Here is an 18,949-nt window from a genome sequence, read left to right on the forward strand (position 1 = left end):
GAGGCCACAATATTTATAATTCTTCAAGTTTACTAGAATTTGATTAGACCTAATTTTATTGGGATCCCCCCCACACATAGAAACATTCTCACTGATCATAGACAGCTGTACCCCTTAGAAAATCAAGCAACGCTACCTTGGGACAAAGGGGCACTGTAGTTGCATCATGGCTGACTGAAGAGAGAGATTCTCTGACTTGCAGAATAATCGATGCAGGCTTCAGAGTTGTAAAGTGCTTTGGGGAGGCTCTGGACAGTGCTGCATTTTCCCATCAGCATTTTGGATGCTTTTTTTTTTTTTTTTTGAATGTGACATAAACAAATGAACTGAGGACTAGAGCATATCCACCGTTAATCATGGGGCTTGCTGGCTTTGCTTGACTGTTTTCCCTGGTTCTTATCTCTTCTCCCGATATCAAGAGGTCTCTATCTTTTTAAAACTTAAATTATTGAAAGTGTTAAGTCAGTGCCCTTGAATGGAGTTTAGTTGGGAAGCTAGCAAACTACAACCCCCCTGAATCCCAACAGGAAAAGATGGAACATGGTTTTCAAGTTGCGTGGCAAGAGCGCAGTTGCACTTCATTCTGGCTTGCAACCTTCCCACTTGGGGAATCTGGTTGGTCATCGGGATAACAGGATTCTGGACTAGGTGGACCTTTGGCCTGATCCAGCAGGACTCTTCTTAAGCAGAGGCCCGAAAGGCATCTCCTGGCTCTCCCAGCAAACTATGCATGGTTACACTCCCCCTTCATAGAGGTTCACTTGCTGGGAGGGGGAGGTAGTGAGAACTGGAGGGGAGGGTTGGCCGATGGTAGGAGCAGACCTCACTGTAACGCAGGCTTGCATTTGAAGGTTCGTAATGGGATGTGGAATTCAGAGCCAGGGCTGTTTGAAACTCTCCCTTTCCCCCTCTCACCAGTTCCTGCTGGCAGTTGCCATCCCCAGGACCGTGGCTTCAGAAGATGGCGAGCGCCTGCATGCATATCTCAGTGGCAGAGATGAACTTCACTTTCTATCATCTCCAAATAAAGGATGCTGGGTCTCAGAGAAATGCCTTCCCTGAAACTCTGGGGAATTAGAAGTGGGTTAGGTCTGAATCGGTATAAGGAAGAGATATGGATATAGATATAGATTTTAGATAGCCTAGAAAGGAGAGGAGCAACATAGTATAAAACCATCCTATAGCAATTGGGACTGAACCTCCAATTCTGCACCCCATTTGCAATTGGTAAAATGGTGTGTGTATGTGTAAATATATATAGATATATATCTGGGTATCTGGATTATTTTCCAGTATGGGTTCCCAAATGGGTGCAAAATAGGGTGAAGGTGATGGTCCCTACACAGGATGAAGTCCCTGGAAGGGCCTTTTCAGTGGTCTGCCTATTGCGTTGCCCACTGAGGTGCATCTGAGCACATAGCTGCTTCTTTTAGGAAATGGATGAAGACACACCTCTTCCAACAGGCTTTTGGGTGAATGACTCAAATAATTTATGAATAATTTGCCACAAATGCATACTATGGTTTGTATCCATATAGCTTTTGTTTTCTTGTATTTTATGTATATTACATTATGCATGTATGTTGTGTTGTTTGTCATATTGCTATGTTGCAAAGCTCCCCGTGGCCTTTTGATGAAGCACTATATATAAATTTCTTAATTAAATGAATAATCTTGTGGATGGCAGCAGCACTCCCATTCGCCCCGCTTCACCAAAAAAATAAAAAGAAATCCCCTTGGAATGACAGTATGTCATGATGGACCGGATTTCTAAACAGCCTTTAAAAAGGGGGGGGGGGATTACAAGCACCCAAAGGAACATTGCTGCTGCAAAATAGAAGACAGCAAAACACTGTTAAAAAGTAAGATTGTTCTCCTCTCTTTTTGGCCCCCAAAGGGAACCTTTAGCTCAGCCTTAATTGGAATATCATCCTTAGGGTTTCTTTCTTTTCTTCCTTTTTTTCTTTTGGTTCGCCATTGTTAGCAGCACGAAGAGCAAATCTTTTCCTGCATAAGCCGTGACCTTGAGACTTTTACATTACCATCTTTTGGTGTGCGTGTGTGTTTTCTGAGAATGAAACGTTCAAACCATTTCCAGTGTGGCTGGGATTTCGTTTTTGTTTAACACTTCCTGGGCCATGTCGCTGGCAGCTTGCAACACTGCGACATTGTGGGCTGGAGAGAATGAAACCCACCAGTCTGGCTGCATTGTGGGGAGTTAATGAATCACAAAAAAACTAACTAACTTGTGTCTGGTTCAGTTGCCCCAAGGGATGGGGGTGGGATGGCAAGGTTGGAATTCTGTGGCATTGTATTTAAGGGCTAATGATGTTCCTAATGCTTGCTGGGAGCCCAAATGGAGGGTTTTGCCCCCTCCCAACAACAACCTTCCTTTTAAAGCTGGGGCTAACATCTCAAGTTGCTTTCACTCACCAAGCTGTGTAAGAGAAAACCTACAATTGCCAGAATGCTTATGGGTATTGCAAACCCTTTCCCCTGTTTCTTCATAGCATAGAATAGCTTTCAAAACCACACAAGAAAATTTCAAAGGCCTTACATCTACGGCTGTCTGCATGGTAAAGTTGTCAGCCTCTGATTCCAGTGTCATGTTGCTGCAACGTCTACAAAATAATGTGCCTTAAGATGCTGAGGTAATTGTCTATGGCGGTCTTTGTATGTGAGGTGGGCAGATTTACTTGGTTCTGGGCTGCAGTTCTGGAGTTTTGTTCTGCCAGACTGGAATGAATGTCAGAAACGGAGATAGATTCTTCAGTCCCTGGCGGGCACCCTTAGAGAGAACTGCTGTGATTAGACCTCTTAGTACGTACCTTAAGGCTTTGGGCAGAGGAAGGGGGCATAATCTTCATTGCCTCCTCACCTCATCAGAGACCCCAGATGAAGGCTGGGGGAACCTTTTTCAACCCAAGGGCCACATTCAACCATGCAAAAGTAAAATGTTTTACAGGCACACACCTACACATGCACTCCTCCAGCATTCGTTCAGGCCAAGGTGAAGAATAGTCGCAGTTCAAGAGCACTTTCCAGTCATCAAAAAGACCTGTAGAAGGTAGAGATCAGTGAACGGTGTGACCTGGGAAGAGGGATATGTAGCCTGAGGAGGCATTTTGGGAAGAGATATTTCCTGGACCCTTCAATCCCAGCTTGTTCACTGAGGTCATCTGCAGGAACATCATTGACTACTCCCCACATGAGGTTTGTTTGGTAACATGGAGAAATCCTAAGCTGAACACTTTCCCTTTCTGCCAGGCCTAGGCGGGCAATTGAGAATACATCCTTCTACAGTGGTTTACTGGTGTTCATTTTGCTTTTAACTTCCTGATGCTTCTACTGCATGGGTTTTATTACTATAAACCACTTTGATATATTTTCATGATGTAGCGTTACGCGAAAGTTAAATAAGTACGTAAGTAAGTAAGTAAGTAAGTAAGTAAGTAAGTAAGAGTCCTAAGGGACAGAAAGAGACACCCTGAAGGCCACACCCAGCTCCCAAGGCATGAAGCTCCCCAGCCCATATGAGCAGGTGAACCCAGGGCTCTGGGTTGGCTCTGAGCCACATTAGACCTCTGCCTTGAGATCTGTGGCTTATCAAAGGAGTGGCAAAATATCCCACATGCCACCTTTTTACTGCATGGGAGCCTCTTCCCAGGATTGGTCCACAGCCTTCCATAATTCCGTGGGATTTAGTTCTGTTCAGAAAAGGCTTTCAGTCCAGCCAACTCCTAAGGTTTTGCCCCCTGGGTGGCATTTGGCAGTGTGGATAATTCACATTGGAAACTGCAAATCAGATATATCTACAGCATCTTCGCATCAGTGAGATGTCTCCGGTTCCAAGGAATCCGCCATTCCTCCACATATGACACTGAACACTTAATTTTAAAAAACCCTGTTTTTTAAATAACCTTATTGCAGACTTAATCCTCCAGGTCCAACAGTGCAATATAAGTAGAATTCATGTTCTTAAGAATTTATAATTCATACATTATGATTCTCTCCCCACCCTCTCTCGCCCCTCCACCCTGAGCACATTAGCCTAGTTAATTTTTTTCTTTTCAGAAAATAAGCAACGTTTTCTGGGGGTGGTTACCCAAAAATCAGTTCTTTTCAGAGTCAATTGAAATTGCTGGAATGCCTTCTTAGAAAATTGGAATTAACAGCTATTTATGATTAGGCCTATATTATAATTCTCCCGGAGCCTGTTTAATCAAAAGGCAGATTAGTTATCTGCACTGTGGTGCATCTGTGCATTTTGATAGCTTTCCTACAATGGTGGGGTGAATGGGTCCCGGAGTAATGCAGGCAGATTTTCCTGTATTTGATGGAGAGGGTGTTCCTTTCATACTTTAAATTAGCCAAAATGGCCACTGCAAATGGTCATTGCACTTGCTTGAATGTATAGTTAAGAGTTTTGCATAGAAATGTTGCAAACTACGCTTCGAGTGTTTCATAGCCTTTTGGTCACACTCCTTATAATATATATTCTCTCTGCATATGAATGTGTATGTATATATATATAAATAAGGTATCTGCCAACTGAGCATAACACTTCATGTGTCTGAAATAGTCTCAAATCCACAAAGACTTATGCCATCTGTTAGTCTAGTGCCACAAGGCTCTTTGTGTGTGTGCCTTGCGAAGAATAGTTCATGTTACCCTCCTTGGTTAGACTCCAAATGGAGTCCTGTGTTCAGTTCTCGGCACCACAGTTTAAGAAGGATATTGACAAGATGGAAGGTGTGCAGAACCTTTATCTAAAATTTGGACAGAACCTTATATAAAATCCACTTTCCAGTTGTTCACTCTTTAGCTATTTACTGTATGCTATTGCTTACTCTTGGGACGTTGTCTGAAGCCTGTACAGGTAAAGGGATGCTTGACAAAATCCATTTTGTGGGCAAATGGAAAGCAGACCTGATGCTAACAGACCTGATCCACCCCCCCCCATCTGTTGTGCGGATCAGAACACAGCCCCTCCTTTGGATTTCACATGCCTTTGAAGTTCTTCGGTCAAATGATATTACCAAAATGTACTTTGAATGTGGGAAAATATGTCAAATTAAAAAATAATTCAATGTGTATTTTTCTTACCTATTCATTCCTCAAACCCTCCCCAAGAAGAAATAGCAGATTAAATTGGATACAGGACAGAACAAAGTTTATAAAAGTCACATAGGTATGATACATCCATACCTATGTGTCGGTCAAGAGAACCATGTTTCATTTGCAAAGGGTTTGTAGGCCAGCAATGCTCAAGTTCAAGCAGATTTGGAATGTGTGGCCAGGTCGTGTGCCATCATCTTTCTCATGTCTTCTTTTTCTCCAATCTCCTTGGCAGCTCCCCCCACCTTCACAGAAACTCCCCCCCAATACGTAGAGGCGAAGGAAGGCGGCAGCATTACACTCACCTGCATGGCTTTCGGGAACCCTAAGCCAACCGTCACCTGGCTGAAAGAGGGGGACCTCTTAGGTGCCAACAATAAATATCAGGTAAGGTCATGCTCAGAAAGGGCCCCACGGCTCAAGGATGGAGGAAATACTCTGCATGCATAATGTAAAGGTAAAGGGACCCCTGACCATTAGGTCCAATCGTGGCCGACTCTGGGGTTGCGGCGCTCATCTCGCTTTATTGGCCGAGGGAGCCAGCGTACAGCTTCTGGGTCATGTGGCCAGCATGACTAAGCTGCTTCTGGCAAACCAGAGCAGCGCATGGAAACGCCGTTTACCTTCCTGCTGGAGCGGTACCTATTTATCTACTTGCATTTTGACGTGCTTTCGAACTGCTAGGTTGGCAGGAGCAGGGACCGAGCAACGGGAGCTCACCCCGTTGCGGGGATTCGAACCGCCGACCTTCTGATCGGCAAGTCCTAGGCTCTGTGGTTTAATCCACAGTGCCACCCGCGTCCCATGTCTAATGTAGGGAGGTACAATTTCTGGCATCACCACATTCAATGGAATGTGGGTGGGATGGCTAGGAAAGAACCCAGGATGAGGCTTGGAGAGCTGCTGGTGATCCGAGCGTGCCGTCCTGGGCTAATGTAAGAACATGAGAGGGGTCATGTCTTGTCCAACATCCTGTTTTCTCTTTTTGGATGGCTCTGTTTTCGCTTCCAAAGCAGTAGGCACAGAACCACTGAAGTTTGGTGTATTAGGGGAAATTGCAAGAGAGGTTCTCTGTCAGCTTCACCAGTAAGGCAAATAAATTTACCAGCCATATTACCTACCTACCTATACATGGCAGGTGCTTGATAACTCTCCTGATCTTGTGATTCCAAGCAAACAGTACATTTAACCCCTGGATGGTACCGCTATTGGATTTGCAAGTATTTACCAGCTGACATTCATGGACTTATTGTCCTGAGAACCTTCTGAAATGCAATGCCCAAATCTGGAAGGATTCACACATCAATTAGCAGTGCCTGTGGCACTGAACACCCTTTTACTGTTTTCGGTTTTTTAAAATAAAAACACACACTATGCATTTCTAAATATGTCATGTTTGCTGTCTTGAGCTGTGACATCCGCCCCACGGGGTGCAAAGCTCTATCATGCAACTCATCAAACTCTCACAGAGGGGACCACCCTGTTTCATCCTTTCTCATAAATGCTCCCCCCCCCCCGAAAAGCCTCTGTCCTTTGCTCAGCCAGGAATTCCATCTGTATGAATTGTAATTGGCAAATCAGGCATTGGAATTGGTACCGGCACCAATGAGAATAATTAGGAGTCATTTGTTAATGAGCTGAAATGGAAGGGTGAAGTGAAATGAAGCTTCGCGTTGGCAGCGGGGTGGAAGAGGATGGATCAAAGGTGGAGGAAATAATGCATGCGTTGTCTGTATGCTCACTTCACACTTGCACTAAACAAAGCAACGTGGGAATAAAAGTATGGTAGCTTAAGTGACCCTGCAGTGGGCTAGGCTGCTCATAGTGTGTTATGGCAGGATGAGGTGGGATTATCATATCCCCATTCAGAAAGGGGCTCAGGTGCCACCTAATAGTCATTCCACACGTGTAAGAAATCGATCTTTATGTGTGGCAGCACCCACACTTTGGAACTCCCTGCCTATTGACATCAGCAGGTGCCTCTGCTATACTCATTTTGGTGCCCACATAAAACATTTTTCGTTTGTTTCAGCAAGCCTGTCCAGACCTGCAGAAGTTACATGTGTGGGTTTCTTTATTTCATTCTTTAACATGTATAAAACAGGGGGAATAATTATAATGATGGATGAAGATTAAAATACGAAAAGCTAAACTGTAAGATAGGCACATAGAATGAATACAGTTACACATGGGTTGAAATTAGAAAGTTATGCCACAAATTTGTGGAATATCTGGAACATATAAGTGAGGGACAGATAACGCTAACGGGATTTAAAGAAGCACTGTGAAAGACTATGAAATATTGTCTAAAGGGAATAGAAAGAGAGATATAAACAATGTCAATACAAAATTAAGAAATGCACAACTTAAATTATAACTACGGATGATTTACGGATAAGCTGGAGGAAGTCCCAAAAAGGAATATGTTGTGAAATTTTGATGTGAAACTAATATGTTTGTTTTTTCTTTTGATGTAAATTAATAAAAATTCATTAAAAAAAGAAATTAGAAAGTTATGTGTGTTTTATGTCTTCTTAGCTGCTGTTGGTTTTATCTTCATGTTTTTAACTGTGTTTTTATTGATCACTTTAATGTTTCATGTTTTTGTCAACTGCTTGGAGGTTTCCTTACAATCAAACACTGTATACATATTGTTAAATAAAAAAATGAATAACTAAAATGATGCGGGAGGGCGCAACCTCACACTCCGGGGGCCAAAAGCAGGCCTTTAGCCTTTTCTGTCTGGCCCTTGGGACTTTCTCTAAACCCCACCTCCTCTCCCCATGCTCCACCCCTCCCTGGTCCTGCTTCATCCATGCACTCCTTGATTGCTTTTGCAAGCCTGGAATGTGTTCTTCAAATGCGATCATTCCTATTGCTTGCCTGGATGGAGGGGTGTGTGTGTGTGTTTCTGTGCAGAAACCTCTGGTGCTTACTTGGCAGGAATGTAGCCAACAGTACAAAGGTAAGAGTTATTTCCATTTGTGTCTCCCACTTTTTCCTCTGTTGGTTAGAGTGCTGGACTAGGACCTGGGAGACCAGAGTTCAAATCCTCAGTCATAAAGCTCATTGAGTGTTTTGGGCCAAGTCACCTCATCTTAGCCTCACCTACCTCTCAGGGTTGTTGTGATTGTAAAATGTGGGGGGCATGTATGCCACCTTGGAGGAAAGATGGGGTGATGATGAACAAGAACATAGAGGTACAGTGTTGATTTAGCTATTCAGTACATGATGTCCATCGTAAGTCTCACTATCCATGGGTTGATGGAGGAGCCACTGAACAATTTTCCATTTTCGTGCAGGATACAAAATTGAACTAGATTGTGTCAAAGTCATTAATATGTGATTCATGTTTTCTGGTATAGGAAACTAGGGTGTGGGTGTGGGTGTTTGGGACCAGCTAGAAATGGTCCAGATGCATATTTATTAGAAATGCAAATAGCAGCCATTGTGGGAGCGATGGTGATGATCAGGGAGGTGGTGTTTTAACACTTTCCTCCCCTGCCTGTCAAAAAATGCCCCTCTGAAGCTGCTATTTGCATTGGGAAGGAATGAAAGCATGCAGTTAATGTTGCACATAGGTTTAGCTGGGGTGTATATGTGTGTGCACATGCATATGTTTGTAGCTGCAATGGTTTTGGGTGACGAACTTTCATTCTCTTTTTTTTCTCCCTCTTCAGGTTAGTGATGGGAGTCTGACTGTTGTTTCCGTTAGTCGGGATGACCGGGGCGCTTACACCTGCCGGGCTTATAGCATCCAGGGAGAGGCTGTGCACACTACCCGCTTGCTTGTCCAAGGTAACTAGCTGGAGAGTCCTTATGGGCTCCCTAGAACAGGAGTGTGCAACCTGGTGCTCTAGAGACATTGCCGGACTCCAACTTCCATCAGGCCCAGCCAGCATGGCCACTAGGCAGGGATGATGGGAGTTGCAGTCCAGCAGCAGCTGGGGGTATCCATTTGGTGCTACAACTGATGCTTGCTTCAGCAGCATATTTTACTTAATTATATTTGTTTTAGGTCTTATATTTCGCTTTTCGTCCTGTATGACTCTGTGCAATGACTTCATTGTTTATTCTGTTTAGGAGTTGTTGCCTAGTGTACGATTAAAGTTGCTAGAGAAATGCCTTAGTGGCTAACGGATGGAGACTGTTCTTCTGGGTTTGGTAAACTTTGTGAGCTGGCTTTTCTGTTTCACGGCACGAAGAGCGGCTTCCTCCTCTGCCCTGCGATTCTCTTTAAGCATGAACTTACAGCAGGTGTGGATGGCATGGTTGTGCCGCTCCCCTGAACCCTTTACAGCCGGGTCATTGCTGGTTACTGGGAGAGGAGAGGTGGCAGAGAGGTCAGCGTGCCGTGTTTGCACAGCGCCAACCTTCCTGGTACTCAGCAGTGACTCGGCTGTTGGGAGTTCAGGTGAGTGCTGCTGCCCCACCATGCCCTCTGCATGGTGGGTTGCATATAATATGGGAAATAAGGGAGAAGCAGAGTCGCACAAACACCAAGGTGTGCAATAGCCTGCAACAGGAGTGCAATGTTTCTGTTTTAACCAGTGCTCCCCCCCTAAAAATGTTTAGGGGTACTCTCATTTTGACTCAAGAAAATCACCATTTTATAGTTCAGTTTGGGAAAAATAAATACAGTAAATGGACAAAAGTTCAAAGATTCACAAAATGTTTAGGGGTATGCGTCCCCCCCCAGAAAAAGCACTGGTTTTAACTATTTGTGTTTTTCTCTTGTGAACTGCCCTGAGATCTTTTGATAAAGGGCGGCATATAAATCTAATTTTTTAAAAAATGCAAAAAAGGGATTCATAGAAATATATATATACTATTGAAATTTGATACTCCTCCTCCCCCCCAAAACTCATTTTGTAATTCTTCCAAGCATCTGTCTATCAAAACCCAGTGTTTGGTTGTCCCTTCACATGCTAGCGTGATGGCTGGATGGTACTGAGGGTTAATGAAGAGGCTGAGTTAAGGAGAGAGAGGAGGCTGAGACCACCCCCCTAAATTGTATCTCCATGTCAATATTTTAAAAATCATATATGTAGGTGGTTCTTATTTACTCCTGTGTAGAGAAGTAAAATGCTGGTTTGGGGACAGTGTTGCAATTGGACTGTATGTGGAATCTGTCTTTCAGCCCTGATTCTTCGTGGTCCTGTATTTCTCAGACGGAAATTGCACGTGCATATTTGTACAATGTGCCCTTTTATGTAGAGAGAGGCTTGCTGCTTCCCCAAAAGTCTTGGCCACAAAGGCTTTTGCAGTTTTGATTCTGAGTTAGCATCGTCCACCCTTTCTTCCTATGTGCTCTCTGGCACAGGTGGGGGAACCTGCAGCCTTCCAAGCATTGCTGGACTAAGACTCCCATCATCCCTGACCATCAGCCGTGCTTGCTGGGGATGATGGGAGATGGAGTCCAACCGGCCTCCCCACTTGTGCTTCCTAGACTTTTCTTAGTGCCTCCTGCTAAAAGAATAGTTAACGGCTGCGTCTGTTGAAGGTGACCCTGAGCAAGTGGCCACATAACCTTCAGCCAGTGAGATGAGCCTCTTTCCCAACCCTCCATTAAAAAAAAGACCCCCTCCACAATGCCATCAATAAATAAACAAGAGCATTAAGTCCAGACCTCAGACATCTAAAAAGTGCTGAAGGCTGCTAGCTCAGCTGAAGAACCCAAGGAATGCAAAAGAGGAGCAGTGGGTCGGATGTGTGTGTGTGTGTGTGTGTGTGTGTGTATAAAAGAGCAGAGGCCTGATGCCTCCTTGTCCTGCATGGGAGACAAAAGGTTTCGCAGAAGGCAGGTGGAGCCCAAACTGGCAGCCTTGGCCTTGCCTTGAGGGGAAGAGGGGGAGCGTTTTGTATTGATTTCCTGTGTCTGCATCGATAGTATTAACTTCCCTTCCCGCTCCCTTCCTCCTGCTTGCTTAACAGCTGTTCTGCGAGCTGGATTTGTCTGTGCATTGATTTTTATTGTTGCAGTTGGGTCCCTCCTGTTCTTTAAGAGCTGGGGCAGCTCGCGGTTCGAGTTTGCAGCATCACCATATTAAAAACAGGGAGGGAACAGAAAGAGCAAAAGAAATAAAGAAGGGAGAAATAATTCTGCACATTATTACAGATCCAGAAGAGCACGGGCTGCTTCTCTTCCCCTGGTTTCTTTTGGCAGCAATACAGAGAACAGCTAGTGGGTTCTGATGGGAGTCCCCTTAGGGGAAGAGAGATGACATTTTATGTTCCCCCAGCTGTCAGTCCTCCGGGTCAATATGTGAGGCCACCTGCAACCCTTGTCCTACCCTTGCTGATGGCATATTTTCTTGGAAGGGCTCAGGCTATTCTGGGTTCACTGGCCAGCGGATGAGGCCACAGTGTCCTGTGACTCACACTGTCTGTTCTTGACTTGCAGCAGATCTGCATCAGTGGCCAATCCAAGCCAGAGGCCATTTAAATGTTCTGATTTCAAAGAACACGCTCAGCCACTGAGGTGCAGCCCCTTGCGAAGACTCATTGCTCCATTTGGAGGGTAACATTTTGGAGCAGTGATAAGTTGCATTGTGGGTATGCTTTGGAGTGCCCAAGGATCTGCATCATGCTGCAACAAAATGTTGCGGCGTGTCCTCACCTCCCAGGAACACAGGAAACTTCCTTGTATGTAGTCAGACGCTTGGCTCATCTTGCTCAACACTCTCTCTACTTACTCGCAGTTGCTCTTCAGGGTTTCAGACAGGAGGCATTCTCAGTCCTAGCTGGAGATGCTGGGGACTGAACCTGGGACTTTATGCATGCAAAGGAGATGCTCTACCACTGAGTTTGGTCCTGCAGCTCTTCAGGAGTGCTCTTGGTCAGGGTTCCTCCCCAATAGCCTTGCTTGACTACTGGATATTAAGGAGCTCAAACTGGGCTGGGTGGTGGAGAGTGTTCCAACTAACACACAACATTCAGTAGTTACTGAGCACGCCCACTCCACTTGTTTTTTGGGGTGGGTACATTGTCCCCCCTTAGATTTTCTTTTTAAAGATTCTCTTGAACTTCTGCAAGCCTTGGGATTCTTCAAAATATGTTAGGTAGGTCCCCCCTCCCAAGTATATTATTTGTATTTGTGCCATCTTTGCAGTACATGTGTGACACCCCCCTCACCCCTGCTATGTGACAGTCACTCCAAGGCTCCCTTGCGAAGTTATTAATGCAGGGCAGACAGCTGCCACCACCCTCTTTTCTTGGAAGCAAAAGGTTTCTGTCTTTTAAAGAAGAGGAAATGATCTATGTCCTGCAAAACTGTCCTCTTCTGCGCAGCTGTTAAATCTGCAGGAGCCCTGACCTCCTTCTCAGGCGGCCACCCCAGCTTTAAAAAAAAGAACCCCCAGGCCTTTTCAGACACCACAAATGTGTAAGTGGCATTCGTCTGTCATGATGGCAGCTAATGGCCCTGCATTCCATTAGTATTAAAGAAAAATCCATTTAATTGGAACACAATTGTGCATGGGCCTGCCATCCTGATTGAACAGCCATCCTGGTTTATAGGCAGACTGTTTTAATTCACACCCTCCCTCCAAAGTCTGGAGAGTCTTAAAATGAAAAATGGGGGTGGGGTGGGGAAGGGAGAGATCTATTTGGAGAGAAAATAGCCATTTTTTTTGTTTTTAATGGTGCATGTACAACTTTCCTTCATAAACAAAGCAAAAGCCTCTTTTAATCTAGCCAACATTTGCTCCTGGAGAGGAGAGTGTAAAATTTGCAAGAGCAGAAATGCTGTTCTGTGCAAATAATGCTGATTTAAAGCAGTGTTTGCAACCTCACAGGCCAAGCCTTTGCCAACCTGGTTTTGGATTACAACTCCCATCATTCCTGACCACTGGCCAGCACTCTCCCAGGATTCTGACTGTTTAAAGTGGTATCACAGTGCTTTAAATGTATGGTGTAATGGAGTCACACCCAGGCCATGATTTGTATGTACTTGCATATACACACAAAGCTGTCTTATTTGAATCCCCACAGAATTCAATTTCCTAGATGCCAGTGACAGATAACCTCTTTTAAACATGCCCCTTATTACATATAGAAGAGGAAAATGCCTGACTTAGGGGCCAACTTCCACGCAAACCCCAGAATCCTTTGCAGCTGCTCTCTTCATCTGTCTCGAGGACAGGAAACATGATAGCCATGAGGACTAGCCTCTTTACTTTTCTGTAGGATCTGGGTGTTTCAAGCACCCATGATGGTTCTGCAGCAGCCTTGCTGAGAAATGCTGTATATTCAGAATCTGTGCCATGTGGTGACTGACACATAGATACATAAACATTCATTTCCCATCTAGCTCTGAGGGGAAAACGTGGCCATTGTTAACACCCCCGTAATAATTCTTTTCAATTTAAAAATGGCCCTTTGCCAAATGTTGAGATTGGGCTATAGATAATCATAGTAATAAGCATTTTTCTAGCACTTCAGAAAATTGAAAGCAACTCATAACATCTTGATAATCGTGACCACAAACCTCTGTAGCAAGCCAACATTATCCTAGTATTCTAGATTTGGAGTTGGGAATTTGGGAGATGGCTGCAATATTGAGCCAGGCTAATGGTCCAGCTAGCTCATTATTGCGCACAACAGGTACCTTCACTTTTCTCAGTCCCACTTTTAACCCAAATATGCATTTGGGGACCAATTTCTTAATATTTTGCCTTACATTTGCATGGTGGCAATGCTCTTCTTGTTACTCATCTTGGATCAGGCTGTGACCCACTGATAGGTCCCAGCCCACCAGTTCAAGACCAGTAGTCTACATTGGAATTTGCAAACATTGGCTGTGGGTGGGAAAAGTCTCTCTCGTAGGCAATGTCTGCAAATAACAGCAACTGAGGCTGCTTTCTTTGGCTGAAGAGCAATGGGTCAAATTCTGTTTTGGCTGCGAGCAGCTGTTCCCTGCTGGGGACTTGCATGTGCAACCAAAACAGAACTGAACCCCCACTCCCTTCCATCATCTGAGTGATATCAGCTGATTGACGATCCTGCGTGATTTGGGGAAAACAGCCTTGTGGGCCAAATTGGATCCCCTGGTTGGCCAACATTGGCCTGTGGCCTGGAATCTCCACACAGTGACAGGCAGTGGCTCTGCAGAGTATCAGACAGAGCTCTCCCAGTCCTTACCTGGAGATGGTTGAGATTGAATCTGGAGCCTCCTGCATACAAAGCAAGGCTCTGCCACTGAGCTATGGCCCAGTACCCATTGAGGGGGGATTGAGGAGTTGAGCCTGAGAGGTTTGCCTTAAGCACCTTTTGAGAGTGAGAAGTTCAGAATGATCAGTTCCCGTGCTGGACCAGATGGGTCCTTTGGCCTGATCCAATCGGGTGCTTCCTATGTTCTTACGGCAAAGTCGTCTCAGGGCCAGATGCACCAACTCAAAAGTACACGGTTCTTACTCTACGAGGGAGGAATTCAGAGTGGAGCTGTGCTGGATTATGTGACCTGGGCAAAATGCCAAGAGTTTGTGTTCGTTAGGCATGGCGGCTCTTCTTGCTCTCGTTCTCTGCACCGTTAAGTCAGCCGCTCTTAGCAATGAGCTCATCTTCCCTTTCTTGGCTGCTGAGGTAACTGTTTGTCTCCTGCTCTCCCACAGGACCCCCTTTCATCGTTTCCCCTCCAGAGAACATCACGGTTAACATCTCCCAGGATGCAATGTTCACCTGCCAGGCTGAGGCATATCCAGGCAACCTGACCTACACTTGGCACTGGGAAGACGAGAATGTCTACTTTAAGAAGTGAGTTTGGATTGTTTTCGGGTCTCTCTTTCTTGTCTTGTCTTGGTGAAGGATGCGGTTGGGAATGGGGCATCTAGGGTGAGCAAGCAGCCTCAGCTCTCTTTTCAAAGGACTGCACACTCCAGCAGGAGGCCCTTGGAATCATCCACTAACAGTTATTCATTTTTAATTAAGTGCATTTGACACATACGTTTGATGGCAAGGTTTGATGGAAAGGATCAACCCTCTTCCCCAATGCTGTGATCCTGATTGAACTTGCCTCCCTGTCCAGACTAACTGTTCAATTTTTGTAAAAGCCATGGGAGATCCCAAGTATGACTCTGGTTTTGTGCTTAAGTCCTGTGTCCTGTGCTGCAAACCTGTCAATATCGGGAGTCTCTATAGTCAGGAGAGGTCTGCCTCTTTCCCATCATGCAGTTCACATTCAGTGGTGTCAAATCATTCATAATTGAGCCTAGGAAGCTGCCATTTACTGAGTCAGAGCCTTGGCCCATCTAGCTCAGGACTCGCCACACTGGCTGGCAGCAGCAGCTCTCCAGGTTTTCAGACGTGGTTATCTTCCCAGCCTTACCTGGTGATGCCCAGGGATTGAACCTGGGACCTTCTGCATGCAAGACGCATGCTCTAACACTGAGCTATGTTCCTTCTGCTACACACTGGATACCCCCTTCTCCCTGACCCTGTTGTTGCTCACTTGTCCTCTCTTTTGCTCCTTTTCCATTGCAGCGACCTAAAGCTGCGGGTTCGGATCCTGATTGATGGGACACTGATCATCTTCCGAGTCAAGCCTGAAGACGCTGGAAAATACACCTGCATTCCAAGCAACAGCCTGGGGCGCTCGCCATCAGCCTCTGCCTACCTGACTGTGCAGTGTGAGTGCCTTTGTCTGGGGTGAATGGAGGCTGCCTGGGTGATGAGTTCCCAGACACAGGAGGACAGTTAATGACATGCTTACTGGCATGAGAAATGTCGGCAGTGGCATCCCTGTGCAGCCTCCCCGTAACTTTTTACGGGCACTGAGATGACTGCGTTGGCACAACGTCAGCCCAGAGAGTGGAGAATAAATTGTGCCTAAATTACTGGGACTGACGAGGCACAAGCTGATCAGTGCGGTTGCTGGGTTAATTGCTTTGTTTAATGCAATGCTACCTAGCCCTGCCATATTGTACCAAGCAGCAGATGCTTCAGAGTTAGAGTATCATATGAGTATTAGATGTCCCCAGGGAGGGTTAAGCTGCCACTCCTTGCCTAGGCAGGATGCACACCCATCAGCTTTTATTTAATTCTTTGTTTTTTAAACCAGTGCTTGCAATCTGCTAGGTGCTTGGCCAGCGTTGCTTCCTGCAGTCCCCCAAACAGGACCCTTCACTGCTCTCTCTCTCTCTCTCTCTCTCTCTCTCTCTCTCTCTCTCTCTCTCTCACACACACACACACACACACACACACGTAAAATGTTGTCCTGCTTTGCAGGTTATGGCAGCCATGCCAACTGCAGTGTGAGGAGCAGCAGGCTGGCCCAGGCAGACTGGCCATGCATTGGGGTTTAATGGGGCGGTGGGAGTGCCCTTTAGGCTATGATTCAGGGAGCAGCTGTCCCCTCTCTGTTAAACTCACCTGCAGGGGAAAGAGGGGAGATGTGCTTCACAGTGCAGTTTAGCAAGATGCTCTGTGAAATGCCTCCCCCTCTGCTTTAAAAGGGGCTGGATGTTGGATCGAGGGGAGAGGCTTGGTGAGGTGTAAAGGGAGGGGTGTTTGGTCAGCTGTAGGGGAAGGGCAGTTGCCAAAGGGGTAGGTAGGATTGGTGGAGTCCCTAGCGTGTGCTTGTGTACGTGTATACATTTGTTTCCAGGGGTTTTTCAAACTATAGGTGAGATACCGCACCGATCCTTGCAAACTCAAGTGCATCAGAATGGTTTTATATCTCTGTTACATTTGTTTTATCTCAAGGTGGCTGGTGAAAGCTGTGCTGCGTCTCCCAGACCCAGCCGTGTGAGTTGGATGTTAACCACAAGGCTGAGCTGGAAGGGACACAGTAGTTGTGCAGATGCCCTGGCACACTTGGCATGCCACTGCCTTTGAGAAGGAAGTTGGGGATCAATAAAACAGCAAGCAGCTTGGGAAAGGGCAGGCTTTTGCCTCCAAGGTGAAAGCCCAAAGCATATAGTAACAACCAGCCGTATTCAGCAGGCATTGCCTGAGGCTCCTTGAAGCAACCCAGATATTGGCTCATGGGTCATTGCTGTGCACTTTGACCACATATGACCACTTGCCCAAGCTAGTGCCCTCCCAGATAGTTTGGACTACAAAACCCACCATCATTTTTACAATTAAGTGGTATATAACTGTTGTTAAATAAAATAAAATAGTGTTGCATTTGCAGTTAAGTTAGTGCTAGCCACAGTTTCCTTGAAACCAGGGTGTAACACTGGTTACTTCTAACCATGGTCTGTGTTAACCTTGGTGCAACACTACACCATTGCTTAAAAAGTAAACCACAGACAGGAGAGGGATTAATGCCAGAAAAATGAGGAGGAGAAAGTGACTGCGCCTGCAGCATGTTCCGCATCTCCTAACTATGGTTACATTTTTGCCCAGAATTAAAACCTCTTCCTGGTTCTGGATTCACTGTTTGGACTTTGGTGCTTCATACGCATCTGCAACATGCTATGAACCTAGGAGGAAAGGAGCATCACTTTTAGGTTCCGGTTTTCCGGGTCACTTTTGCTCCAGTTCTTGTCTGGGAGGGAAAGCTTTCTCGTTCAGTGTTCCCCAAGTAGCTGTCAGATGGCAACGGCTTTTGGCCAGTCATTAATCAACCAAGTTGGATGTTGTCCAGTGACCTAGAAGTGAAAAAGCTCAGTGTCCCGTTACCAATCCCTTGAGCCTATGTTGATTACATTTCCTAAGACATGGCTCTAAACTGTGTGTATACAAATCAAGTTCCTCATTACGCCCTGGATATGAATCTGGGTTACGATGCCACAGACGGCATCAGATGACCTTGATAAACGTTTCAGTCCTTGGTGGTTGTCAGCTGTTTGCAAAGTGTGATGGGCTGGGGGAGTGGTGTGTTTGTGTGTGTGCTGTGCAGTGCAGTGTGATCAGACAAAACCTCTGATTGAAAAATCCCTCTCCTTCTGGAGGATCTTACTCCCGTTCACAATTCGTGTGCTGAGTGCCGCTGGAACACTGCTGCATGGGAATATGCAAGGCTCTTTTATGGATTTTAATCATTTGGTTTTTAATCTTTAATACCTCTGTTGTGTGGGTTTTTTCTTTTTTTAATTTTGTCCCTGGCAGGCTATCAAATTTGGAAAGCGAAAAGAAGCGAACACAAAACCCTCTAAAGCCAGAATAATAAGGATTAATGCCCTCCCTCCTCCTTTTGACTTGTTCCCATCAATCACAGAAGCAGGGGGATCCAAAATCCCTGACAATGGTGGCGTCATTCAATCACTCTTGGTTTGATGCTAGGAATTACCCGTCGCCTTTTTTTTTTGCTCCCCACCCCCATCACCCAAGGGAAGGGGAGGAGAAAAACAAAAGCGAATGAATCTGGAATTCCCAAATAGTCAGTGGACCAGAAAGCGGAGGATGCAAAAGGAGGTTTTAGTCTCTGTTCTGTAATACTGCTAATTGGACAAGGCTAAGTAGCGCAAGGGAGCAGACACAGGAAGATGTGGAGGATGAGATTTGGAGGACTATGGTGCAGGATCCAGGCACGATGTTGCAATCAACCAGTTTTTGAACCAAGAACCTCATGGCAGTGTCCTGGAGCCCCTTGGGAGGAACCCAGTCACTGTTGTAGAATGAAGAACATTGTTGCCCTCCTGGACTCTGGTGTGGCTCCGCCCTGTGTCAGCTTATTGGTTCCTTCTGGCCTGGTCTGGCTATAAATACCTCCAGGTGAGGCCTGAGTTGTTGCCTAGGCAACAGTCAGGCCTTGGCCTTGCCTGTGTGCTCCTCCAGCCTTACTCCAAGTATTCCCTTCAGTCAGTTTTTGTCTTTCCCTGTCTGGTCTGATCTCTGCAAACTTGCTTTCCTGTCCATTCTGCCTTACCCCCTTTTTCCAGCTCTG

General features: G+C 45.7%; 1 protein-coding gene across 5 annotated transcripts in view; it reads left to right on the forward strand.

Moving 5' to 3' along the window:
* IGSF9B (immunoglobulin superfamily member 9B) overlaps positions 1-18,949 on the forward strand; it is a 124,669-nt gene that overhangs the window by 49,068 nt on the left and 56,652 nt on the right. For all 5 annotated transcript variants that reach the window (XM_081889741.1, XM_081889744.1, XM_081889743.1 and 2 more), the window contains exons 4-7: positions 5,354-5,505; positions 8,799-8,916; positions 14,730-14,871; positions 15,598-15,743. In XM_081889741.1, coding sequence (XP_081745867.1) covers positions 5,354-5,505; positions 8,799-8,916; positions 14,730-14,871; positions 15,598-15,743 — 558 coding nt within the window. The remainder of the gene's footprint in view (positions 1-5,353; positions 5,506-8,798; positions 8,917-14,729; positions 14,872-15,597; positions 15,744-18,949) is intronic.

Source organism: Podarcis melisellensis, assembly GCF_964234715.1.
Source record: "Podarcis melisellensis genome assembly, chromosome: 15".
Lineage (NCBI taxonomy): Eukaryota > Metazoa > Chordata > Lepidosauria > Squamata > Lacertidae > Podarcis > Podarcis melisellensis.